We start from the raw sequence: 26,202 nt of genomic DNA, 5'->3' as shown, positions 1-26,202 counted from the left end.
TCAACTGAGAGGAAAAGAAGAGAAAGAGGGGTAAAGGAGGACCGAAGAGGAGGAGGGGAGGGGGAGGAGGAGGTGGAGGAGGAGGAGGAAGATCAGGAGGAGGAGGAGGAAGAAGAGAAAAAAAAGAGAAAAAGAAGAAATATCACTGAAAAAAAAATCTTCGTTTTCTTGACTGGGCTTTCCCCACCCCCCTAAAAATAACATTGGAAAATTGGGAGAAATCTCCTTGGTTTGGAAAAAAAGGACTCTTCAACCTAGCTCACTTTCTTATCCGGACTGGGATATTAAATATACGACACATCCAGGAGTTTATTGGAGCGCAGACTGATGGCGCAAAGGGTAGGTTTAAATCTCCAACACTTACCTAGATATAAATCCTCTCCTACAGGGCCCTGCCCCATGCCTCCTCTCCCTTTGAGCTGGCTGCTGCTGGTTGCTTGATGATGATGGCGGCCAGTATTTTAAAAAATAGTAGAAAAATTATTCACCAGCTTCTTTCCCCCCTGTGCCTCTGCGTGTGTGAGAGTGTGTGTGCGTGCGTGTGTGCGTGTCTGGGCGCGCGTGTCCCAGCGCTGTGCGAGCAGGCGGGCGGCGAGTGCGTGTGAGTGGTGTATGTGTGTATGTGTGTGTGTGTGTGTATGTGTGTGTGTGTACTTGTGTGCAATTGTTACACGCTTTCGCCTCGCTCCAGCTTTTACCCGGGCAGCGCGATTCCCCGGGTTCTCCTGCCGCCGCCGCTGCGCCTCTTTCGCCGCTGCTCGCGCGGCTCCGGGCGGGCGCGGGCTGCGTAGGAGCCGCCGGCGTGGGGCCGCGCTGCCTAGACTAGCCCCGGCGGCTTGTTTTGTCTCTGAAATTGACAAGGACGCAGGGAATCCGCTGCTAAATAATGTTTCTGGTAACTTTCACGTTATTCCTCCCCACCCTCTGCTCCCAGCCCCCGGGGAGGCACCGACCCTAGTCTTCCCTTGTCCTTGCCGTTCTCGGCCTGATTATTAGCGTTTTTCCTCTCTTTATTTTGTTTCATTTCGCCCTTTGATTTATTGGATCTCCTGGAGGAGGCGAAGGGGGGTAAGGGGTGGGATCCGGGGCTTCCTCCTCTTGCTAACTCCACTTCTCCCTGGGTTGGCTAGCTGGGGTTCTGCAGCCTCCAGCGGGAGCGGGGCCTCCCTTTGCCCCCGGGCGTCCCCGGCCTCTCCGCCTGATCTGCCTTCCCTGAATCCTGCTCTCGGCTCAGACTTTAATTTTAAAATTTGCGACACCCTCCCCCAACTTTCAAATCTGCTGTTTCTGCTGGTTTGGTTTGTAGTGTGTTTAACTTGTGTCCGATACTTTTCTTTTTTCTGACTTTGTTTTTATCTCTCTCTCTCTCTCTCTCTCTCTCTCTCTCTCTCTCTCTCTCCCATCTTCACCCCCCTCCCCAATCTCTATCCCATTCCCACTCTGTTCCCTCTTTTCTTTGCTCCGGGTTCCTTTGCTTTCCTGCCTCTGCCCCTCTGGGTTCTCTCTCGCTCTTCTGTGCCACCGCCCCCTCCTCTTGCCCGGGCTCTGACAGTACGATGAGCTGCCCCATTACGGCGGGATGGACGGAGTAGGGGTTCCCGCTTCCATGTACGGAGACCCTCACGCGCCGCGGCCAATCCCCCCGGTTCACCACCTAAACCACGGGCCGCCGCTCCACGCCACGCAGCACTACGGCGCGCACGCCCCGCACCCCAATGTCATGCCAGCCAGCATGGGATCTGCTGTCAACGACGCCTTGAAAAGAGACAAGGACGCGATCTACGGGTAAACCGACCCCCGGACCCAGCTTACTGTGTGTGAGTGTGTGTGAGTGCGTGTGCTTGTCTCTGGTGGTGGTGGCGGTTGTGGTGATGGTGGTGGTGGTGGTGGTGTTAGGGTGGACCAGGGAGGGAGGCTAAGTGGGGACTTAATTCTGCATGAGGAGACTGCTTGCAGTAGAGAAAGACAAGGGAGGGAGCTTGCTCTTGAGTCAAAGACCAGAAAAATAGAACCTTATCTGCTCCCTTAGTTCGGCCTCTCCAGACCCCACAGTCCTGGCTAAGGACTGAGTCTTTAAGTCTTGCGGGCCGGGCCTTCTCCCCAAGGACAAGATTCCTGGCCAAAAGGCGCAGGCTGCCTAACGGAGGCCTTGATTAAGAGGAAAGTTTTCTGCAGCCGAGAAGAAACTTCCAGTTCCCTTTTCTTTCTTCCTTTCCCTCACTCTTTCTTTCTTTCTTTCTTTTTCTCCTTCCCCTCCCCTTTCTGCTTCCTACTGAGGGCCTGGGAGTCACTAAACGCAGCTTGAGCTGGAATCAGGGCAGCTTCTGTCGGCCAGGAAGTCCTAATCACTCACTTCTTAATTCTCTGTAAATAAAGGGGGCAGACCTTGAAGTGCAGCGGGGTGGAAGAGACTGCCGCTTGCACACACAGCCGTTCTTGGGAGTCAGGGAAATGGCTGGAAATTATTTTATATTCGGAGAAATTAGGGAGGGGTGGGCAAGCACGGTCCAAGCGAGTACTAGCCGGGCTCTTCCGGCTGAGGGTAGGTGGGGAAGGCGGCGGGATGCCGAGGGGAGGGGACAGTGGGTAAACAGCAACTGAGCCTAAAGCCTGAGGCCTCAAGCATCCCGAGGTGTAGCTAAGCCGTCCGGAGGAACACAAAGGGCGTACGCGCCCGGCACTCACACTTCCAAGTTTTGAAACGCGGTTTATTTATTCTTGGGAGCTGCAACTCTGGGAAAAATGTGGTCTTTCGAAGGAAGCTCTTTCTTGTTTAACATTCTTATAATTTTGGCCCTACTACCGGAGCTTTACTGGAAGCAGGACAAACAAGTTTATAAAGCAAAGGGTAGAGAGATGAGACGAACACCTTCTTAAAAATGTCTCTCCGGTGTGGATGTAGGTGAAGTCCTCCGCCGAGTCTGAAACGCCCGTTAGGTTAATTCCGATTGGGGGTGGGGAGTGGGGGGAGGGCACCGAATAGTACTCCCTGTCCTGGTTTGTGTGGCAGGAGTCTCTGGAGTGGGGAGTGGGATCTGGATCTACTCCGAGCTCTAAATTGCCTGGCCTTCTTGCTTATTTCATTACTTCCCAACTGAGTATATGTTTACTTGGCGGGCTAAAGTGGTCAGGGGGATCTTAGAGCTGATCTGAAAAGACCTGTGAACCCAGGGATCAGGCCAGGCTCTTTCCTTTCTGTTTGTGGCCCAGGCTCGGCTGATTGAGGGTGTAGTGTGTTGTGTGCCTGTTGTATTAAAGAAGGAATGCAAACCCTCCAAACTTGTTGATTACAGTTCTTGCTCCTTCCCCTCTGCACCCCGTCTCCGTGCGTGTGTCTCTGCGTGGCGCTGCCCGTTAGGCACCCGTTGTTTCCTCTGTTAGCGCTGGTCTTTGAGAAGTGCGAGTTGGCGACCTGCACTCCCCGGGAACCCGGAGTGGCCGGCGGAGACGTCTGTTCCTCTGACTCCTTCAACGAGGACATCGCGGTCTTCGCCAAGCAGGTCCAACCTTCTTGACCCGTTCACCCCCACCCCACAGAAGCCTTCCATTCCCCCACCCCCTTCCTCCGAGTTTGACTTGAAAGAGGAGGAAAAGGCAAGACACCCGATCTGTTTCTCTGGCCCACTTGGCGCTCTGCGCCTCCTCCCCATCCCTCAGCCTGGAGGCGAATTGGAAAGGGAGATAAATATGGGTGTTTGTTTTTCCCCCCAGCCAGGAATACAGGGGCTCGACCCTCGAATTAAAGTTGACCTGCTCCTAATCTGGGGCTTGGCCTTTTCCCCGCCTGCAGCTACTTGAACAAGAATTGGGGAGAGGGGCTGGGAGGGACCTGGGAGTGCCCGGGAGCAAAGGAAGCAAGGCGCCTGGCAGTGAGGTCTGCACAGGCACCGAGGTGCTGGAGGTGGGGAGACCCAGCCTCTGGCCAGGCTGGAGAAGCGGGTACTGAGGATCAGCGAGCCGCCTTGCCTACCCCGCTACAACTAGAGTAGGATATGGCTCTCCCAACCGGGTCAGGACCTGAAGGCCCTGCTGTTTCTCTACCTACCCCGCTCACTTAAGACAAGAAATCTGTTTCTTGAATTTTACCAAAGCCCCTGTCCTCTCCTCTGCCCCTGCCTTTCCAGAGTACCCGGTTCCCACAATCCAGATTAGTGGCCGACAGGGTTTTCCTGTTTTTAAATGGGCTGAAGATTCATTCTGATTTTCCCTGCTTCCTATAGGTTCGCGCCGAAAAGCCTCTTTTTTCCTCAAATCCAGAGCTGGATAATTTGGTAAGGCTCACTGTTTCTTGTTTGTTCCTAGCCTCGGGCCCCCCCGTCCCAAGCTCAGAGTCACCCATTTGCTCCTGGAGTTCCATGGAGTTCTAGCAGAGCCTTCCTAGGGAAACACAGGGAAAGAGACCTATTTAGAGCCCGTGCGTGGAAGGCGAGCGAGGGGCGGTGTGGACTTCAGGGGATAAGAAGCCCACCGAGGCAGCAGCGGACGCCGCGGCGCCGTGCGGAGTAGGGATGCTTCCCAGGTCTCGGCCTCGAGAGTCAGCGGCGAGAAGGGGGTGATTTCCTCTGCAGGCCGGGGCAGGCGGTGGAGCCCCAGGCCGCTGCCCTGAAGGAAGTAGCTGCTCTGGCTGCGGAGGGCGGGCTTGGAGTGGGTTGGGGGTGAGGGGCTATCCTGCGCAGGCCACTTTTAGGTGCAATTCTTTTGCTAATTTGCAGGATTTCAATATTAAAAGTACTTAAATCCCTTTTCAAAGGCCCTGCCTCTCCATTCATCTGGAGTATTTCCTTCTTCTGAGAGGAGGCTTGCTCTGAGTCTCCTGTTCTAAAAAAGCTTTTCTGTCCAAAGAAATGGCTCTGCTCTCCTCTCCTCTCTTCTCCTCTCTTCTCTTCTCTTCTCTTCTCTTCTCCTCTCTTCTCTTCTCTTCTCCTCTCTTCTCTTCTCTTCTCTTCTCTTCTCTTCTCTTCTCTTCTCTTCTCTTCTCCTCTCCTCTCCTCTCCTCTCCTCTCCTCTCCTCTCCTCTCCTCTCCTCTCTTCTCTTCTCTTCTTTTTCTTCTATTATTTCTCCCCCTCCTCCTCCTCTTCTTCCTCCAGTTTGACCTGAGGTGGAGGGTAGGAGGAGACCGTTAAAGAGGAATGGGTAGAGAAAGACCTGGTGGGAGAATGCAAGTTTTACCAACAGCACACTGTGAGTGTGTGTGTGTGTGGGGGGGAGGTCTTACTAAGGCTGCCCCGAATACTAATTCCCACCACTGTAGCCAATGAGGCAGAGATGACCAGTAATAATTTGGTTTTCTTATTTCTTGGTGTGTGGATTTTGCCCGGCCACCTGCTGGTTTCTTCTTTCTTTGCCCTATTCCCTCAGCACACTGCCCTTCACACACACACACACACACACACACACAACTTGCATGTGTTAGAATCCCCTAACTCTATCCTCTTAAATTTCCCTTTCAGATGATACAAGCAATACAAGTACTAAGGTTTCATCTTCTGGAGTTAGAAAAGGTAAGCAGGAAACAACAGTCTGCGTTTTGATTCTCTCAACTAGATGACTGGAGATGCTACACGCAGAATGAAGGATTACGTGTATGGAGATGTTGATCACGTTTTTATTTCCCTCCTTTATAGACTTCTCAACCCAGGGACTCAGAGGCTATGGGAATCAAGGCAGCCCTGACTTTTAAAGCCCCCACCCCCAGGCGCTCAGGATTATTTGAAGTACAGCAAGAGCCATTTGTGTTGCTGGACACAATGTCTACTTGTGTCTCTATTAGCTTAGCTTATCACAGGCCCAGAGCTCTTGCTGGGTGCAAGCAGAGAGAAGAGTCCTCTCTGGGGTGTCTTTGAGTTGATACATAGATCAATCATTTCCCCAGGAAACATACACAACAGAATCACAAATGTCCCCAGTTCTAGTGTTTGAATGCTTCTGAGTTACTATCAAATCACACTTTCATCTCTGCTCTCCCAGTCTGAACCCAGTTACTTCCAGTTCAGTTTCTTTCTTTCTTGTAACTTGTTGCTCAGAGGAGTCTCTGGAGGATAATATCTATTGCCACAATTGCCCTATTGTTTCCTTGCCTTCAACTCTTACACCCCTTAATTAGTGTTATTTTCGAAGACATCACATTGTTGCTCTCTACAAATGTAACCTTGCAACCTGATATTCTTCCTCTTAAAAAAAAAAAAATGAAACATGTAAAGACAACCTGAGCTGAGCCCTCGCCATGACCCTCCTCCTAGGTCCACGAACTGTGTGATAACTTCTGCCACCGGTACATTAGCTGTTTGAAGGGGAAAATGCCCATTGACCTCGTGATTGATGAGAGAGATGGAAGCTCCAAGTCAGATCATGAAGAACTTTCAGGCTCCTCCACAAATCTCGCCGACCACGTAAGTCTGCAGAGCCCGTGGAGTTCTCTGAAGGCCACTGGGCAAAGCACTTTTCTAAAACCTTGTGGTACTGAGTTTTGTTTTGAAATCGTTTAGTTGCTTTTGGAGCTATCTCTCCCTTTCTCGCTACAAGTGTCATGGCCTTCTTTTGATTTCCCCTTTCTTCTAAGGACCCTGTCCTTATTTATAGTGAGAGTCTAAAACCCAGGGAGTTGATAGAATGATGTGCACTCTTCATGTGTGAAGTTGCCTGAACCTGGTGGCTTGGGAGTTAGTAAATTCTCTTTTCGAATGATGGCTTCGGACTTTTCTGGGTTCTTTCTGTATGTAATCAAGGTGTAGCAAGAGATAGCAAGAGATAAGACAGTTGGAGAGGAAAGGAGAGAAAGAGAGAGAGAGAGAGAGAGAGAGAGAGAGAGAGAGAGAGAGAGAGAGAGAGAAACGACTGGAAGGGGGGGCTATTTCTCTCCCAGAGAAGACAACCCTGAGAATTCCTAGCAATTTTGCCTTGCATTGACAATAAAAGGAGTGAATGAACACATTACAAGTCTCAGGACTTTTTGCTCATAGAAACTTATTGTCAGAATATGGTCTTATTGCCAAGTGCCTGAAGCATCTCTATAATAAAAGACAGCAACCTTGATGAACCAATTTTTAACACTGTATTACAGAGAGCTGAAGGGAATTAAGACTGAGTTACCATAGGTAGTGTTTGAGCTCTAACACTTTTAACAGTTGGTGACTGAGGATGGAGAGTGTGGAAGATGCCCATGGATGTCAAGCCAGGAAAGGAGATTTCTATTCTCTATGTTCTTATTCTTATTTTGGAACTGATCTAGTGAATCTGATGGGGTCAGGGGAAGCATATGTAGTAATACTCGAAATCTGAAGAAGAAGCAAAGAGAAGGATTGCAGCTGGCAGGGATGAAGGAGAAGGCAAGGGTGCTGAGGTTAAAGAGTGGGTGTGAATAGCACTGTATTTTTGGGAACTCAAGCGGGAGGTGGGGGACAGGGTATCTATGTATTCATTTGAACTCACAACCTAAATGGCATAAGCCAGTGTCTGGGTAATTTCATGGCTTAAATATTAATTTAACACCCCATAGAAGTTAAACAGGCATTGAGGTTTGAAGGCAGTTTACATTCCCCACCCCCAAATTCCTGAGTCTGAAGAGGAGTGAATTGAGCTACCTGAGGAATAATAGTTTTTCTGTAAGTTCTCTTCTTCCTCTACTAAAAGTTTTGAAAAGAAGCAGCCATTGATTTTTAAAGATTAACCTTAGTATTACATGAGACAGCAGCCTAAAAGTTCAAGATAGTGAAAGAAAACCATAGCCTAGGATTCCCAGTTCTGAAATGAAATAAATGTACTGCTAAAAGCTCCTATACCTGTTTCCAAGGCAATGGGGGAAGTGGTCTGGGAGTAGCCTAAAAGGTGTGGCAGCTATTGGAATTTTCTTTGCTTCTCTGTGTCTCAATAGTGTGTGTCCTTGTAGTCCAAGAAGCATGTTAGCTTCATAAATATTGCTTTATTTTTGTTCTTTACTTATTCCCCTTGCTTTCTGTTTCTGGGTTTGTATGCATTTGCATTATGGGGGTGGAGATAAGGAGGGATGTATTTACATGGTTTGGAGCATGAGGGGTCCCTAGTTCTTTCTCCATCAGAAGCTTATCTTGTGTTATTTTGTGTGGTTGTGACTACTTGGTTTTTCTACAGCAGTTTCTTGACAATGCTTTTTCTGGTGGATGTATGGAGTTAGAGCGTGCTGATGTTTATGTAGAAGAAATAAGATACACGAGTCGGTTTAGAGTTTTGGCTGATATACAATGCCAATTTGTGAAGATATCGTAATATTTAAATACAGACTCAAATAGAAGGTGGTACCTGAGAGAATAGTGCTTGAATAATTTAACAATCGTCATCTTTGGATAAAAGAGTCAACTGTAGCATTTGTTGCTATGCTTTCAAGCCCCCAATCAAGTAAATATGACAACTGATTTATTTTGAATCCATGAGGGCTTGCCACCTCATTGGGCGTCATAATTTAAAGCCTTTTATTTCCTAGAGATCTGAACTACAGCATTTTTGCTTTAACCCCCTGCTATTTGTTTTGAAATGAAGCAATAATTTGTTCCACCAGCATACAGGGTGGGAAATGGAGAGGTCTGCCCCATGCTTGTGTTTCTTGTGGGACTAGAGAGAAAGCCTTGAAGGCTCCTCCGTGTTTAGGTACCACAGGCATATTGACCGCATTTGTTGCTAGGCCACCCGCTCCTACCCGACAAAGGGCATCCACCTAAGGCTTTTCACCCTTTCCTACAAACTTGTCATCCCTCAACCCCTCAGTCACAAGAGAAGGAAGTGACCACAGAACCCCTACCTGAAAGTGATGTGAGGGGACATTTTCAGCATATAAATGTGTCCAATTTGAGTCATCAGGTTTATTTTTTTTCATTTGCTTTGATATGCATATTTAATGCCTTGCCCCAGGCTGGATCTCATTTGCTGCACACTGGCGCAGGGGTGATGATCAGCCACTTCAGAAGGACCCAGACAGCGTGTTGTTTTCTCTGTTTTATCTGTTGGCCCACTATTCTGATCTACTGAGCTACCTCGTGGTTTTATTTGCACATGAAATGCCGTGAGCAGTTCAACTTATTGGCTATGAATAATGACAGCTAAAAAAGAAGTGTAGGTTCATTTATTGTGTGCCAAGGTTTCTCTTGTGGAGGTGACAGTTTGTGACAGCTGTTTGACACCCCAAAAACACATACACCTCTATCCTTATTAAGTGGTATCAAGCTACATTGTGTGTGTGTGTGTGTGTGTGTGTGTGTGTGTGTGTGTGTGTGTGTGAAGAGGGAACAGGCAAAGAGAAAGAGGGATAGGAAAACTATGAAAGACTAACTTTGTAGTTCCATGCGCTGAAAAGCAATGAAAGCCCTATCAAAGGCACGATATTAAGCGCCAATATAGTTTTCTATTCTTCTATTAAAATACTTGAAAATATAAATGAATGAAGGTTGTTAAATGCATAAGTATCTTCAAAGCTAGTGTTCTCAGCAGACTTTTAAGACTGGCTTTTATGTACTGTTATCGGGTAAGCTATGCTAATTCCACATTCTGTAATGTCACATAAGTGTTCCGATACAACATAGATGCATTAACAGAAGACCCATAATGGTCTTGCATTCTGTGTTTTACGTTCTGTGAGGATACTGGGTTTGTTCATTTATTATTAACAAACATGATGTACATAATGATGCGGGGAAGTTTGGAACCAAAGAGAAAATAAAATGTGCAACTTTTGCTGCTAGGCTGTGCTAACTAAATTCTTGAGGTTTGCTGATTTTTTTAATATTAGGATGTATTTTTATCTCATACTCTTATTGTGGCCTAAGAATAGTAGTTGCAGGTAGCAAGTGGCTCTGATAGTGTTCTTCGAAATCCTGTTGAGGGGAAAAAAAGATGATAATCAAAGGAAACTCAACTGTGTTTTCCAGCTGCAAGCTTATGTTAAATTTCCCAGACAATCAAATTGATCATGTTTTAAAACAAACATGTCACAAAAACATTTTTTTTTAAAGTTTCAACTTTGAAACTGTCGTAAAATAATTATGCTTTTCTTAGACCGTTGAAGTACGGAAAAAATAGGTAATATCCTATTTTTATATTTTTATATAATTTGAGATCAACTTTCTAGATCTAGTACAGACAAATAAGTGTCAGCATAATATTCATGCATAAAGATACTATATATCTTTATGTCAGGTTTATATGACCAAAATATGCTTATTTGAAATATATCCTCCTAGCTACACTTGTTGGTAATGCATATGGTTATATGGTTATGATATTCCTGCTAATAATGCCAAACAGCTATATTTTATTTTCTTTGAAAGAATTAAGTAAAAAAATATAGTTATGTGGATTAATATGAATTGGCAGGTATCTCAAAATTGATTGGTTCTGATAACATCATAACCAAATGACATTTTATTTTCATTTCTCTGCTGATGTTTAAATGAGCATATGTTGCTATTATTTTGCATTTCTGAATATGTCAAGTATACTTGTGTCAATACAGTTTTTTCTTAAAAAATGGGTTAGGTCAAAGGAGAGAATTATATGAAATCTCTCTTTTGACAGAAAATAGTCAAGTGCTGGTAGATAAATTCCGTTATCACCTAAAAAAGTAGAAGTGATGCCAGAGAAGATAGGTTTGAGTTTGAGTGCTTGGTCTATTGAAGATGGAGGAAGAATAGTGAGATTTGATATTACATGAGTGATTTCTTTTGTCTCTTCGTTTCTCACACTCAAGTGTGACACTAGTTGTTAGGCTGTGCTAGATCCAAAGCCTCTGGGATCCGGTTTCAGAAAGTTTGACTTTGGAGCTCAGTGTCCAGTCTTAAAGACCCTGAAGGAGGACAGGGCTTTCTGCCCATTGTTGCTGCTGACGTTTCTGCTTGTTGCAAGCTCCCCTGTTTATTTCTTATCAAGAACATTTACATCATCTCAATTATTTAAGTTGTGCAGTTGGCGTATGTCTCCAGCGTTACTGTGGTGAAAAGGAACCTAGGCATGGTTGGCAGCCACGTAGACACTCAGAATGCTCTGGGAAGACCTGGTGTTGTCTGACATCATTGTGTTGGTTGTTGATGTACTCACTGGTCTGTGAGATACCTCGGCACACTTAAAAATCATAGAAAGCACCTCACACCACGTATTATAGTAACAAATGTGTTTCTGTCTTCTTTTGAGAGTCCACCACTCTATGGAGTGATCATTTGCAAAGGATGTTGCCTTTGTATGAGACCTGGGTATGCGTTAATTCCCAAAGATTAAGTCAATGGTACAGATGCTGAGGCAAAATCTGCAGTTTTATTTACATTTTAAAAAGACTCGGCTTCTAAAAGCACACACTGGTGTCCTGAGTTCTTGGTCAATGTCACAATTGAAAAATTGAAATTCCAACCTTTATCCCAGCCATACTACGAACATTTTTAATTTGTGGACTTGAATACTGCAGGATTAAGAGTGCTTGCATGTTTTTTAAGAACAGCTTTGTCTGCACTGTTAATTAGAACTTAAAACATCATAAAACCATAAGAAATAAGTAACTTAATATTAACTGAAAGTTTTGACACAAATAAACCTTCCTTTTGTTCTTTAAATATGTCTAGACATATTAGTCTGTGTACCTCTTCAGCTAATAAACATGTCTCTAAATGTGTTTTCTGTTATTGTGTAGCTATGAACACAACATATCTTGAATTACTTTACTGTGCTTTTATGCGCCCTATATACTTCTCTGCTTGATGTTATTTAGTTATATGGGTTCTAGAAAAATCTGCTGGCTATTTTTAAAGTACTTTTCAAAATAGAAATAAGTGGACATGACCTTGGGGATTATCTGGTGTGACTTCATAATTTTAAAGAGATAAAGCACAGAGTCCAAAAGTCAGTGAAGCCTTCACTCCCAGTCACATGACCTGTTAGAGGCGGCCCCCAAAGTCTTGATTCTGTCCTTCTGTCCCATGTCTCACATTCAGGGAATAGCTTTTCATATGGAGTCTAAAAGCAATGAACTCAGATCGTTTTTGTCAAGTCTTGAATGCAGTAGTGGCTCCTCGTGTCCTCCTTCAAGTATAAGACATTTTACTTTTATGGTTTTATTTAGAAACTCTTGCGTGTTTTACCCCAGTGACCCCATGGATGAACTGTGCTCTGGGGGGTGGGAGGGATGCTCTGTCATAGGAAACACTAGCAATTGGCCAGGACTTATTAAAAATTATCCTATAGGCAGGACACTCACAGAAGTGCTGTTCTGGTTTGAAGTGTAATTGCAACCTACCTACAACCTCAACAAAAGCAGTGCACAGAGGATTTCCTTCTTGTGCCCAGAGACTCTTATCCTCTCCTCTCTTTTCTAGATTTAGCAAAAATTCAATGATGGTGCTAAATCAAATTTTTTTTTAACTTTCAAGGGAGAAAACACTGGCAGGATTGTGTTTTCTAGGGAAAGCCCTGTGCAAATGAGAAGCCAAGGAGAGCAGCCGAGCGCTCTCCTGTGGCCCTGCTACTACAAGCTCTGCCCATATTGTCTCTTGCTTTTATATTAATTACAACTTGCATTATCAGCTGTGAGTCTGTGGCCCAGCAAATAGAAAAACCTGCCCCTGGAGACGGAGCTTCTTGTATCTATTTCCCATCTCCTATTGTGCACAACCCGGTATTCAGTGCTTTTCTCCTGCTAACGCTGCTCTTTAACGCAATTATATAGAGAACAAGGGGAGTACCTTCTTTGACTCCCAATTATTAAAGCCGCTGGGAATAGAAACATGTTCCCTCCTTGCCCTGGGGTGTCTTCATGGTATTTTTGGCTGGAGAACAGGACATAGATTGTGGAATGTGGACACTTGAGTTCTCTTCTACACTGATGCACGCAGACGACAATTTTCCTTGATTTGTTTACATACGTCATGTGTTTTTGCATGCTTTTGTATGCCACGTTGGTTCAGGATTCACTCAACTTCTGCTTATAATCTGGCAAAGAGCCAGGTTGTTATTCTTGAAGGAAACTTGGAAACTATCTAGGACGGGGCAAAAAGGAAGCTGTGATACACAAATATTTCAATCTAAGAAAAACCCAGTATTTGTGGGTAATGCTTTATGTTGTCTATGTAGGTTGTGGGTTTTTTCTTTTAATGATCAAGGAGAATTTTTGGGGGGGGTCATATTGCCCAGATGTTTGTCTTTATATGTTATCACATCACTGTGTGTAGCTTTATCTAGACATCTTGGGGTGAGTCACTACCCCAGAACTCCCAAGAGATCTGTCTGTCCATCCTTCTTTCAGAATAGACTATCATGAAGTTCCCCTTAGTTTGCTTCTGTCCTTCCACTGAACATAGTGCAAGTGCGCAAGAGATGCCAAGGAAGTGTGACAGTTTTTAAGAGAGCTTTTTGTTTGTTTGTTTTGATTTTTTGTTTTTTAAAAGGTGAGGAAGAGGTAAGAGATAGGGAATAGTAAATAAGATAACTTGGGAAAAATTGGTGACTGTACTGAAAATCAAAGATGTAACTTGGTTGGGGGAACCCATTTTTTTTAGAGCAATGTGGACAAACTTGGCTTACCTTTCATTTCTCCACACTTCTCTACACTTATTCCTGAAAGCCACTGAAAGAGAGACACTAAATTATGCATTAATGAGGCTTGACTTGAAAGTTCTGCCCAGGTCTAGCTGATAAGAACAACACTTGTGTTCTTTAGTTTCGGGAATTGCTTATGCAAGAACCCTTCCCATCATGCCAGAGCTTAAATAGAAAGACCTGTCCCAGCTCCATCTGAACAATTATATAATAGTTTTGGATGACATTTTGCCTTAAAACACAGTTGAGGTGTTAGTGGTTAATTACTGTAATTTTCATGAGGGGTAAGGAGCTTTTATGGCAAGTCAGCTTCATAAAAAGCCTGAAGTGCATAAAATGTACACCATTGACTGTGTACACTGGAAAGCTCAGTTCAAGGGAAGCAAGTGTCCTGCAGTCCACACTGTTATGGGACAAGGACATGGTGTCTCCCAATACCCACTTCTGGAATTCTTCTAGCCTTTTATTTGACCACCATCCAGTAAATATCTGACATGAAGAGACTGCAAAGTAACAGATAACTTGATCTAATATATTCTACTCACTTTCATTTCCTAACCAGTCTTTCTTTCCTTTTCCTTCTTCCTTTCTTCCTTCCTTCTCTCCTTCCTTCCTTCCTACTGTCTGCCTACCTTCTTCCCTCCCTTTCTTTCCTTCTTTCTTTTTTGATACAGGTTCTCACTGTGTAGTCTAGATTGGACTCAAACTCATGCCTGAGTCTCTTGAGTGTTGTGATTATAGGCATGCCCAGCTAATTCCTTAATCCTCTTTTTCCATCACATCTTTATTGTGGAGATCTGAACCTGAACTGTATTTACAGTCATGATTTCTACTCAGGGTCTTGACTTTGAGTCCATGGCTGGCCTGACGACACCTCCAACAGCACTACTTCACATTGAGATTGTTGATCACAAACTTCTGGATTATATCAGCATCTATAAAAATTCCAAATAGTAATTTGTGATTTGTCTGTTGCTGTTGTTCCATGTAAGAATATTTCCTCAGTTGTCTTACTTTAGTTTCTGGTTTTATTTTGGTAACATTATCTGCTGTAGGTACAGTTCAGAGCCAGTGTTGAGGAATAAAAGGCAGACTGACTTTTTTTTCTTAACAAACTCTATGTATTATGGAAAGATAGCTTTCATATTTCAAACCTAATACTTTGTATGTGGTGTATGCTCCTGAATTATTGCTTACCAATTCTAGTAAAAAGCAATGATGCACTCTGAAGAAGTGCTGTATCTTTAAACTTTTGTCCTGTACCCTTTACCCCAACTCTAAAGAATTACTTGCCTGTAGCTCCATAGGTTTAGTCAAAGTCCTAGCACATGGGTAACAAGTGTACAGCTTTGGCTCCAATCTGCTGGGTTTCATGTGTGGTTGCCTGTTCTCCCTGTCTGCCAGAGGAAATTCCATCTCTGGCCTGCCTTCATGTGGTGCTGATAAAGTCCTTCCTGTACATTAGAATTCCTGTTTCCCTTTAAGCTACAGCGTGGGTATTGGGAATGATCAGGAAAGGGGAGGGGAAACAGGAGCCGAATATATTAGTAAAGTAGCATGAGCTGGTACCTCCTGGTTTGCCTTGCAGTCCATCTAAATTCCTCCAGAAGCCACGGCCTTCGCTTAAAGCGAAAGTCTCAGCTCACTTGCTAAGTGGCTCACAGCTCGTGTTAGTTTCGTTTTAAAAATTACTATTTGTGCAAATTAATGCAGGCTGTGTTGGCTTATGAGATACTGATGCCATGATTAATATTGCTTCTGTTGGCTGTACAATCTACCTGTTGATAACATTTGGAGAGTTCAGAGCGACCATTTTAGGATAATGCAATCGAAATGTGTAAGGGCGTTTCCCACCAAACTTTGTGGGTCCTGTGCTTGTTTGAAGGGAGTACTGGATTTTGTAGAGGCTCATATTCTGATGGATTTTGTTTCTGAGAACACCAGAAGAAATGCATAGAAAAATTGAGAAAGACATTTTAAGGCAGTTTCCCTTTAGTTCAGAAGTTAACTTTACTGTGGTGTAAATTTGCGTACTGTAGGGTGTATCTTTGAAGAGATATGTCAGCTTGCATATATTGATGTAACAGAAAAAGAGGGCACAGGTTAGCATGCCTGTGACCACTTCTGAAAATACTAATATGTACATTTTTTTCTCCCTCTGTGCCTGTATGTCTTCATGGCTCCTCGTTTCTGGCTCAAATGGTAACTGTGGGAAAATTCCTTGGCATCCTGACATCAGAACCCTTCATCCTGGCGAGACCACGATGATGCAACCTCAACGCACTCAGCAGGCACCCCAGGACCCTCCAGTGGGGGCCATGCTTCCCAGAGTGGAGACAACAGCAGTGAGCAAGGTAAAAGGTTAAGAATTTTCCTTGTACAAAACTAGACATAATCAAAATAACATCAGCATTTCATGGTATAAGTCTGTGTAAACAGAAGAGGGGATGGTAGAGGTGTAGGGAGTATTACTAAACTTTTAGTAGGAAGACAGATTTCCTTTGTTACTTTATTTAAAGAGTTAAGATGAGCTATTTAATCTTTTAAGTCCACGTTACAATAATAATTGATTAGTTCTGCCAATTCTCTTACAATTATGGTTATCTACATTACTTTGGTGTATATCAGAAAGACAGGTCTACCTAACTGCTATAATCTGGAAGTTTGAATTATATCGTAACCAGGATATTTGCTTCTAATATTTACTATAAGAGTTCTTTACAATTAAAGCAGCCATGAATCGGAAGAATATAAGATACACAAATCTGTTTTTATTAACTCCAGAAATATGGGGGTTTGAAGAGATTTATACAGAATTTTATTTTGAGAAGATGGATTTCAAAACTCTTCAGATGTTGTTTGTTCCTGTTCTAGACAGCCGAAATAGTGACTTTTGTCCCAATTTGAAAAACAAAACAAAACAAAACAGAAAAATAGAATTTCAGAAGGCAAGGAGAACAGCTGCAGATGTTCAGGAAGCTTTCTGCAATTTGTAATGAATTTTGCCATTTACAACAGAGAGCAATTATATGTTGGTAGGAATGACTCTTCTATGGATAAAATGATCATTTAAAAGAAGATGCATTATTGAATGTGGTCCAGGAATGTGTATAGATTTTACTTTTTAATATTTTACATTAGATGGTGTCTGATCTCTTAGGTCTATTTTATCTCTATTATGATTCTGTTTATGGCCACAATATTTAAGCATTAGACAGGCTTCCAAGTCAAATACTGTTTAACAGCTTGAGCTGTAGTTATACAGGCTATCTAAAAGAGAGTTGTTGATGTCCTGTGAGTATCTACCCTGTTCCATGCTTCTGGCCAGGGATTTTGGACTCCTGAATTTCCAAGTGAGTCTAGAAAACTGGCCTTTCTAGGATAGGTTTTACTTGTAAGTGAACTCTATTTAGAATCTGTCTTTTAAACAAGTTGCAACTCATGGATGATGTACTATCAAATACCAAGCTATAGAAGGACTTGTGAGCTATACATATATTGGTTTGGGAACATCAGTTGGAATGTTTGTAAAATAAACTTCATTCTAAGATTTTTTGAAGGAATTTTGTACATAGATTCAATTATGGAACTGCAATACAGGGGTTTAACTGAGGTTCCAACTGACCCTGGGTCAAATACAGAAAGCTTTCAATCATTCAGTCTTCCCCAGTGCTCCAAGTTAGGGTAACACAAAGGGTGGAATATCTATTAGAAAAAAATAAAACACCCTCAACAATGCAGGGATGGGTGCGGGGAGAAGGAGAAGCAAACTGAATGGCCTAATGAGGCTATCTTCCAGAAACTTCTCCGGTGTGAGGCTCCCTCTGACCTTTCACTTGGCTCAGGAGCCCAGCGCTTCATTTTTCACATTCTTGCAATTACGTTAACGCTTCAAGCATCTCTGACTCCAAGTCAGCTAGCGACACCAGGCATAACTCAACACTGTGAGTTTTTCTCTTCTCTGTAGATTCATTAACAGGTCACCAAGGTCCCAACTGAAATTTAAAACTGACTGGTTCTGTTGGGTTAGTTGAGTTATGGCGAGAGGGATAACAGGAAGGGTCAGAGAGGAGAGGAGGCAGAAGAGGAACCAATGTAGGCTTAGGGAGCCGGCAATAGCCACCACGACAAACAAAGCATGAAGTTTTATCATTTTATTTAGTCAGTTCTGTTTTATTAAGGGTTTTTAGTCAAGAAAGAGAAAGACATATAAGATGGATCCTCTGGGGAGGGAAAACCCCCTGATCCCTCCATGTTGTGGGTAGCTGCACCCACTTATCCCTTGCTGAAGGATTTGATCCCCCAAGCTTTTTGTTCCTTTAATCATATCTCTGTGGGATTAAAGAATGGACACGGTGGTTTATGTATGTGAGCTCGGGGAAGTCTGTCTCTCCAACAGCCTCCTCAACTGTGTTAAAGTTTGAGAGAAAGTGGGGAAATGTTATCGTTTTGATAAGATGGCAAAAGTTGGTGCAAGGAGGATTTTTCTACCTGATTTACTGGGTCAGTAGTTAAGATACATGCATCAAGGTGTTTTGTTTTTTTGTTTCGTTTTGTTTTGTTTTGTTTTATTTTTGACAGCAGATCCTAAAATGTAGAGGCCAGGCTTACATATGTTTTGTTCCTATAATCTTTTAAACATGTTAAAGCTATTTTGATACTTTGTTCCACCAAAATGCTCAGAGTAGCTTTCAGTGGGGAAAGATTAATTATCTGCTTCGGGGCAAAGTCAACAGAGATATTGACTGAAATCACATATGCTTATCACAAGTTAGATCTTAGAGCTGATGGAGAATGGAAAACCTGGGAGGGAAATTTATGTTCTTCCTATTAAATATATCATAATGTTTCACTGAAACCTAAGTTTGCAGTTCACAAGAGACTTTAGTTACTTCTTCAGAATTTATTAGCACAACAGGCATATGGAAAACTGTAAAACGATTCAATTTCAAAACAAATTATGATAAACAGAAGAAATAGGGATGAATTGTACTAAATACAATGTTTTCATACACATTTTAAATTAAACTTTAATAGCCATATGCTATAAAACAATACATGCATTTATGTTGCTTTATAATTTTTGTGAATATTTTTACAATAATGATTCTCACAAATCTTTACTTTGGAACCTAAAAACATCTTGTTTTATGACCTGATACTGAAAGAGCTCCAGTTACGTGGGTGAAAGGTCATCTTTTCTCTTAGGAGTTTCTATGATAAACCGAATGGAGAAAAGAAAGCACAGTTTCTTAATATTGTAAAAAATGAACTTGGAGAAATGTAAAGTCTGGCTTTATCTTTCCCACCACACACCAGTCAACTGTATAAATATGAGCCCAACTTTTCATTCACTAGGTTTTCTGTTTTCCCCAAAGGGAGGGTGCTTGTCTTGTTAGTCACATTCGATGAGGAAGGAAATCTGGTTTTTCAAGGATAGAATTAGGGTGCAGACTCAGAGCTCTGGGGCAGTAACTGCCTGTCTTTGTGCCTGACTTCCCAGCAGTAAAATGGGGCCTGATAATAAGGCCTGGGGTCCCTAGTTCTGTACCTGCTGCTGAGTCAAAGGATGCTTTGTGTTCCATTGTCTACTTGCCACAGTGAACACTAAGAAGCAGCGTCCTTGCTCCTAGAGCACTCTCAGAGCCCTAGATAAAAGGCACAGTATATGTACAAAGTATTATTATTATTGATGGGTTTGTGTAACTCCCATTAACGCTGATGGGAGTTACACATGTGAATTGGCAAGAGAATAGGCCCCTCAGTGTTTAGAGCACATGAAATTTACATTTTTTCCAGTGCTGTAATTGAGATGTTGACAAATTGGAGAATATTGATGAGCCTTTGTTTTAAGTATTTCGTGCCAAGTTTGTTTTATTCTTCCTGGTTTGAACAATGGTCTGGGTTCAGCAGCGGTGAATAAAAAGGGCAGAGTAAAGATAACTTTGTATTTCAATATTTTGATGTGCCAATATGAAATAAATTGTCTTAGGCAAATGGAATATGCTGTTTTAATCATTAGCTATGCATGAAAGAAAAATTGATGTTGACATCTTTGCTGTAAAATCGTTGTAATGGGGCCTTCCTTACAATTCATTTTTGTAAAATTCATTTTGTACGTTTTGCAGCAATTGAACAATCCCTGCACTGTGAATAGGCAGGATTCCCAGAAATACCGAGACAGTTGGCCCAGTAACTGCTGAGCTCACAGTGCACATCACACACACGTTAACCATCCTGTTGCCAGACCCAGATTAACCCAAATACATGAACATGTTAGCATCTATATCTCTAATCACTCACGACCCAGGGCTGTATAAGCCAGCAGGGTTCCCCTCGACTCTGCCACCAGGCCCCTCCATTGATGTCACCATCTATCATCCAGGCAACGAGGCTAGAATCCCACAGCTAGATGTTTATTTAGTTATTATACAGTTATTTAGCAACCGTAGTGTTGAAATCTGCAAAAGTCCCCTTAGTAATGAATGGAAGCCCTTATAGTTAAGCACATGTGTAAGATAGCATGACACTTTTGAGTTTATACTATATTGCAGCTATGAAATAATATTTTTCCTGTCTTAAATATTTGTTATATATTTAAAGGAGGGGGTGGGGAGCCCACTTACTGAGGGTCCTGAATATTCTCTGCTGGGATTTCTCATTCAGTCTAGGAAAACTCTGTCAATGGAAAGTTTTCATAGTGGCGGCAATCTCTTTAAAATAACCCTAAATACAATATGACAGACACCATCTGGCATCATCTTTTGCTAGTTGCTTTTAACTTTTTATTTTTCCAAGAGTTGAGTTCACCCCAAACTGGTCACTAACTTATGATAAGTACACTAGCATCTCTCTTCCTCCCGATTGTTACCAACATTTTTTTTTTCTTTTCAACTACAATTGACAGTTGAACATGGCCAGAGAAGAAGCTGTTATATATAAAATATTCATAGGATACTTCCTTTCCTCCACCCCCCCAAATTAAATAAATATAAAAGCCACTTTTCAATCATCAGCAAACACTTAGAGGTAGGTTTTGTTGATGTCTTAGGACATCTTAGGTAGCCACCATCATCGCAAATAAAATTAAAGTCTTCTAATAAATACTTGTTCTAGGAACATGTAAAGGTTGCCCATAAAAGCCTAAAAGCTTTCTATAGTTGTTGTTAATTTTGACTAGTTTCATATATATATCAACTTACCTGAAAAAATCCAGAGTTAGGATTTCCAGATTTTTTTTTTAACTTAGTCATGGAAAGGGATGTCTCCTGATGCCAGTTAGAGTTTAATTTAGAGTAGTAATTAAACTTGAATACTGCCTCATAAACAAAAGATAAACAATAAACCAGCCACGTTCCCTGCTGTTTCATAGCTTTCTTTCCCAGATGTTTTAGCCTGATAATTTTTACACAGTGAACTACCTAACATGGAGTTTTGTGGACAGAGGTCAAAATAAGTTTTCTTTTCCCTCCTTTTTCTCCACTCTCTTCCTTTTTACCCAGTATTTTTTTTCTCTCTTCTACAAGCTCATGGTGTGTGTGTTGGGGGGGTGGTTCTTATCCTTTATATATATTTACAGTCTGATAAGATAATACTCCATGCAGATGTGTTTTAAAGATAACTATGATACTTTTTTTCTTAGATATCATGTATTGATTTTCTTTCTAAACTCATCTGGTCTCCAATTTCTTTCACACTTAGAAAGAGGGCACACTTTTCTTTGAGTCAGAGTTGATGATAAGTCAAAGAACAGGCAGACTTGACAATGGAAAGTCTTTTCTTTTTCTTTTTTCTTTTTATCCCTCCTCCCTTCCTGTCCATGTGTCTTCCCCCTCTACCAGGGCTGCTGTGTGGTTGTGTTCTTCTCTGGGTTCTGAGGGTGTCTCCATCCAGTTCTGGATTCTTCCACTGTCAGCCATGGTCCTTCTGATTGTCAGGTACAAGTGGGCTGTTCAGTGTGGAAGCCATGTTATTTTCACTGGGTGGGGTAATTACTGAAAGCTGAGAATAGCGGTACTAAAGACAGGGGGATACTTTCATGATCCCATTAGCATAAGAGTGGGTAAATTATTCATGCCAAGTGAGGATTCTATGGGGAAAAGTATAGTTAATGCACAGAGTTTTTAAATGTATCCCTTTCTGCTCTGAGACTAAATTCTCGTTGGAATCAGTTCTCAGACATTTACGGGAAGGCTCTGGTGGCGTGTTAGATGCAGCTCATGTCTCTGTGTTTGCAGCGTTCTCAATAGAGACCATCTGGCAAAGATCCAAAAGGTGATTAAACAAAATGATCAGCTCTTGTTGCTGTGTTACATGTCCAATACTCAGGATTAAAAAACATGACCCACGACAGTCAAGCTAGCGTTGTGCCGCTCACCCTTCCCCCTCCCCTTCCCGTATAAGAATTCAGATGGCCCACAAATGTGTGTGCCATCTTTGTGTCCTTATGGCCCATAATCATGAACAGGTTGTGCAAATGGTTCTTTCTGTAGCACTGTCTGTTCCAGCAGCATAGAAGCATTTCATATTAATTGGGTCAGTCTAATATTCATATTGACGTGGGGAAAAATTACTAAAATTTATTCTTATAGCAGACAATGAATATGTGTGCTTTCTGCCATGAGGGAAGTGAAGTCTGGCAACTGGCTTGTGCAACTGATTAATTTTTCTTAAAACTGGAGAAAATCAAAGCATGGAAGACTGTCAGTCTGTGGAAACAGCGTACAACCCTTTATAACTAAACAAAATGGACGGGGTGGGGGCTCTCAGGGAGCGTGTGGAAGGGAGCTCTGGTGTTAACACCACAATCAGGGATGAATTTACAGTGCCATTCTGAAGAGCCCTCCCTCCCCATAAACAAGCTGATAATCACAGGGAAGCTGACTCCCAATTAGCTTTTCCTTCCCTTACCCGGATCAGCATGTTTATGTGTCTTCCTTAAGCTTGGCTATGTCTCTACTGAGTTGCTGCAGCTCATGTCAAATTCGAAAGTTTGGAAATGAAATGTTTGATTATAAGGAACTGCTGCTAATAAGCAAGGTAAATTCAAGCACTCGTTTCATGATGGAGTTAAGGTAAAAATGCCAAGATTTGTGACTAAGGGACAGATGTATCTTATCTGTGGGGTTTGCACCAAATGCCGAGCAGAAATATAAATTGAACAAACCAGACATTGTGAGGAGTGATTGAAGAAATATTGAGATGAAATCTTGGAATGAAATATATATGTATATTTATAACAATGCTGTGAATTGCTTACATGGCTCATTTGCATGAGCCTGAACAGTGATTTTATTAAGGGCAGTGGAAAGTCTGTCAGCTAAGGCATTCAGAATATAACACTATTACTCATTAGGCACTTCAGAGACTGAGGCTGACCATTTACTATTGTGGAAGCCCATGACTGATCGCACAGGATGCGTTTTAGTGCAAATGTCAAGAGTAGATAGAGAATAAAGCAGAGAAGGAAAACATTCTCAAAAACCACTTGAAAACATCATCATTCCCTGTCAGCCGCCCTTTCGCAGGGAAAGCAAAGCTGTAGGTGAGGAAGGCGGAGGGGCAGAGGACTAAGGGCAAGTGAGATGCCCCTAGAGTCTCTGCCGTGTGGCAGATGAAAGGGACTTGAATAGCCTTGGGGGTCTTAAGGCTATTATAGGGCAACTCATGCTCTCTTATCATGCTGATTTTTCAATTGATTTTTGGCTGAACAGTACTTGTTGAAGCCCTCCAGAGCATCAAACACAGCCTTATGGCGCTATACATTGTAATACACGTGTACTATTTTTCCCTCCTTCATTGTCTTTGCTTTGGAAGAATAGTCTGTGAAAACACCATGATATCCACCCTCTTTCCATCCCCCTTTTTTATTTCTATCCATAGGGAATCTCTTAAGGTTGTTTCTGGGTTTGTTTGTTTGTTTGTTTGTTTGTGGAAGGGGTCCGTGGGAGAACTTTGTATTTATTTTCCCTTGTTCACATCTGTCTTTGATTCGATCTCAGAAAACATTTTTTTTTTAAATGTCACAGAAGACAATGTTTTAAGCCACTTTAAATTACTGAACTATATCCCTGTGTTCTCTGGAGTAATCCACACCTTTCTGGTGACAAACAAAAAGGAAACTGAAAGTTAGCTCCTTGCTAAAAGTGGAGTGAAACCTCTTAGAAACCCTGGAAAGCAGAGATCTCAAATAAGGAGGCCATGGAAGCAGACCTAGCAGGAATGTGTTCTTCTACCTAGAGAACTCTTAATCTGACACACTAGTATCATCTTCTCCATGAAACTTTTCCAGTTTGCGCAGACATGAGCCTAGGTTCTCTTTTGTATGTCAGTCTCTATTGGAAAATCTTCTCCATAGAGCTATAAGGATAGTGTATGATTCCTGGCCTCTCTCCCAGCTTTTCTGGTGGAGGGCTACTCACTACTACCTGTTAAGTTATCCTATCTAGCAGTCATGGGTTGGCTTTTGACTTTATAAACAGGGCCCATAGATAAACCTCTTGTTCCTTCTCAAGGTAAACAAATTAAGAAAAACCTTGTGCCTATGGGTTCTGTGATGTTTACCTAGATATACAAGAGTTACTTGGAATATATCTATGCATCCGTTGCAATCTGATTACATCCTATAAGGAGGAAAAAAAAAAACCTAAATTTTAAGCTAACATTTTGTGTATTCATTACTGCCCTAAAGGAGCCAAAAGAGATATCAGCTTAAACATAGAATCCTTTGGGAGACAGGTAGGCCTTTCAAAAGTTTGTCTCATTAGTACTGTAGTGTTGTCTTTAACTATGCAATGTGTGGTCAGAATTTGGAGATAGAATTTCTTATTATTATACTGTTAGAGAGAAGGGGAGATCTGATCAGGGAGGTCATGTAGTCTTTGACAAGTATTTCCCTATGATGACCTTATTTAGGACAGGTTAACTTTTGGAGACATCACATGGAAACATATAAGGAGAGTGGAAGCAATTTTTCTTCATGCATTGCTGATTTCATATATGTGCACTTTAGTTTTTTCATAAGTAGCTTTTAGGAGGTACATTTGTTTTTGTAGTAGGTCCTTTCTATCTGCCCAGGCTGTAGTCGGGGATCTTACCCTGTGGTAAGATCTGTACTCTAAGGTCACAGTTGCAATGGGAAGGGTAACACCTGGGAGGCAGACTTCGATTCAAGTTTCAATTCTCATCAGCATCTGCTAGTTTCAGTTTCTCCTTTAGTGAAGTGGAGGTGGCACTATCTTCCTTCCAAATGGAAGGTATGTTAAATATGATTTCACGTGTGGGGCACAGAACATTGCCCCCCAAAACGGCAATGCTCAGTTCTCTCATTCTTCCTGTCCTCTGTCCTGTTCTGACACTAATTATCTATAGCCCTTGGATGAATTGCATTATCTTTGAGGACTTGTCCTCTCTCTCTAGCATAGCCTGGACTCAATGATCTTACAGTTTCAAGCTCTGGGCAGCTAGTGTCTCCATCCATATTTACCTATTATTTTACTTTTACACTTAACCCTCTAACATGAGACTGGCTAGAAGTTCTCCATTCTTCTAGAGGTTCTACGTCTTTGATTTATGATATGTAACCAGATAATATTCTCTGTTCTTTGTATTTGTTTTTAGTTCAGGAAAGGTTTTTTTCCCTTCTTAGTTTATTAAGACAAGAACTAGGCATCTGTATTTATTTTATGGCAAAGTATAAAATGATACAAATCATATATAGGACGGCTTAGGCTCTGGTCTTAGCATCAGGAGTGTCTTGTAAACTGAAGTAACTTCTTCCTTGTTCATCATCCCACTGGGACTTTTTTGGTTCTGATTTCTGTATTTCACAAGTGGAATAATACACCAGAAGCATGACATACAGAAGGTCAACCTCTATCTACCCTCACCTGCAAACTATTCCAAAACCTCTAATTAATGATCATAATGTTTCATAGTTAAAGGTGGTTTGTGAGTCTTAATGTTAGTTCACATAGATCTATACATGATGACCTCTAGTCTGGGACCTAATGATTTTCAAAGTGGGACCTCTCTGACCTGGGAAACTTTTATATGACTCCCCCCAGATAAATAGGTATGCAAAATGTTTATACAAATCAAGTATTTAGTGCTAATAAATTACAAGGAAATGTTTTTTAAAACAACTCTCTGATATGTGTATATTTTACCATTTATCAAAGAGGAAGAGATTTATATTTATAATATGGATGTGTTCATTTTTACATAAAAATACTAAGCCTGACACTGCAAGACACAGAGCCACTTCAGCATTTTCAAAGAAAATCCTTATTTTCATTGTAAAGTCAACTGAGAACACAGCTTCACATACATGAGGAATGGCCCAAGGGTAGGGCCATTTCTGAAGTTATTGGAATTTCTGCCCTAATTCCAACCCAAAACATCTTATCTAATCCTTCTCATTTGCTTAGAGCCATCTGCATGTTTGCCAAGCCATCTCTCACTGAGTTACATTCTGAGCACTACTAAATATTTTTTTTTCTGTTTTGTTTTAGTCAAAGTCAAGATAGCTACTTAAAAACCGTTTTTTAAAAATCAAACTTTCTAACCAAGAACAATCCAAGATATACCATTTTGAGACTTGCATGCTGAAGGATGATGATAGAAAGTATTTAAATTCTCTTCTGTTGTTGCTTTTTCCA

At 42.1% G+C, this 26,202-nt stretch overlaps 1 protein-coding gene across 14 annotated transcripts in view; it reads left to right on the top strand.

Moving 5' to 3' along the window:
- The window catches only part of Meis2 (Meis homeobox 2), a 211,083-nt gene that overhangs the window by 2,279 nt on the left and 182,602 nt on the right, over nucleotides 1-26,202 (top strand). For 6 of the 14 annotated variants that reach the window (XM_031371414.1, XM_031371407.1, XM_031371408.1 and 3 more), the window contains exons 3-8: nucleotides 1,553-1,785; nucleotides 3,359-3,500; nucleotides 4,221-4,271; nucleotides 5,452-5,502; nucleotides 6,241-6,390; nucleotides 15,783-15,897. In XM_031371414.1, coding sequence (XP_031227274.1) covers nucleotides 1,553-1,785; nucleotides 3,359-3,500; nucleotides 4,221-4,271; nucleotides 5,452-5,502; nucleotides 6,241-6,390; nucleotides 15,783-15,897 — 742 coding nt within the window. Of the gene's footprint in view, nucleotide 1; nucleotides 340-419; nucleotides 896-1,552; nucleotides 1,786-3,358; nucleotides 3,501-4,220; nucleotides 4,272-5,451; nucleotides 5,503-6,240; nucleotides 6,391-15,782; nucleotides 15,898-26,202 lie in introns of those variants that run through there. The other 8 variants (XM_031371418.1, XM_031371409.1, XM_031371416.1 and 5 more) reach the window with 7 other exon arrangements.

This window comes from Mastomys coucha, unplaced genomic scaffold, assembly GCF_008632895.1.
Source record: "Mastomys coucha isolate ucsf_1 unplaced genomic scaffold, UCSF_Mcou_1 pScaffold15, whole genome shotgun sequence".
Lineage (NCBI taxonomy): Eukaryota > Metazoa > Chordata > Mammalia > Rodentia > Muridae > Mastomys > Mastomys coucha.
The sequence above is the reverse complement of the archived record's forward strand: the minus strand, read 5'-3'. Positions and strand labels throughout refer to the sequence as shown.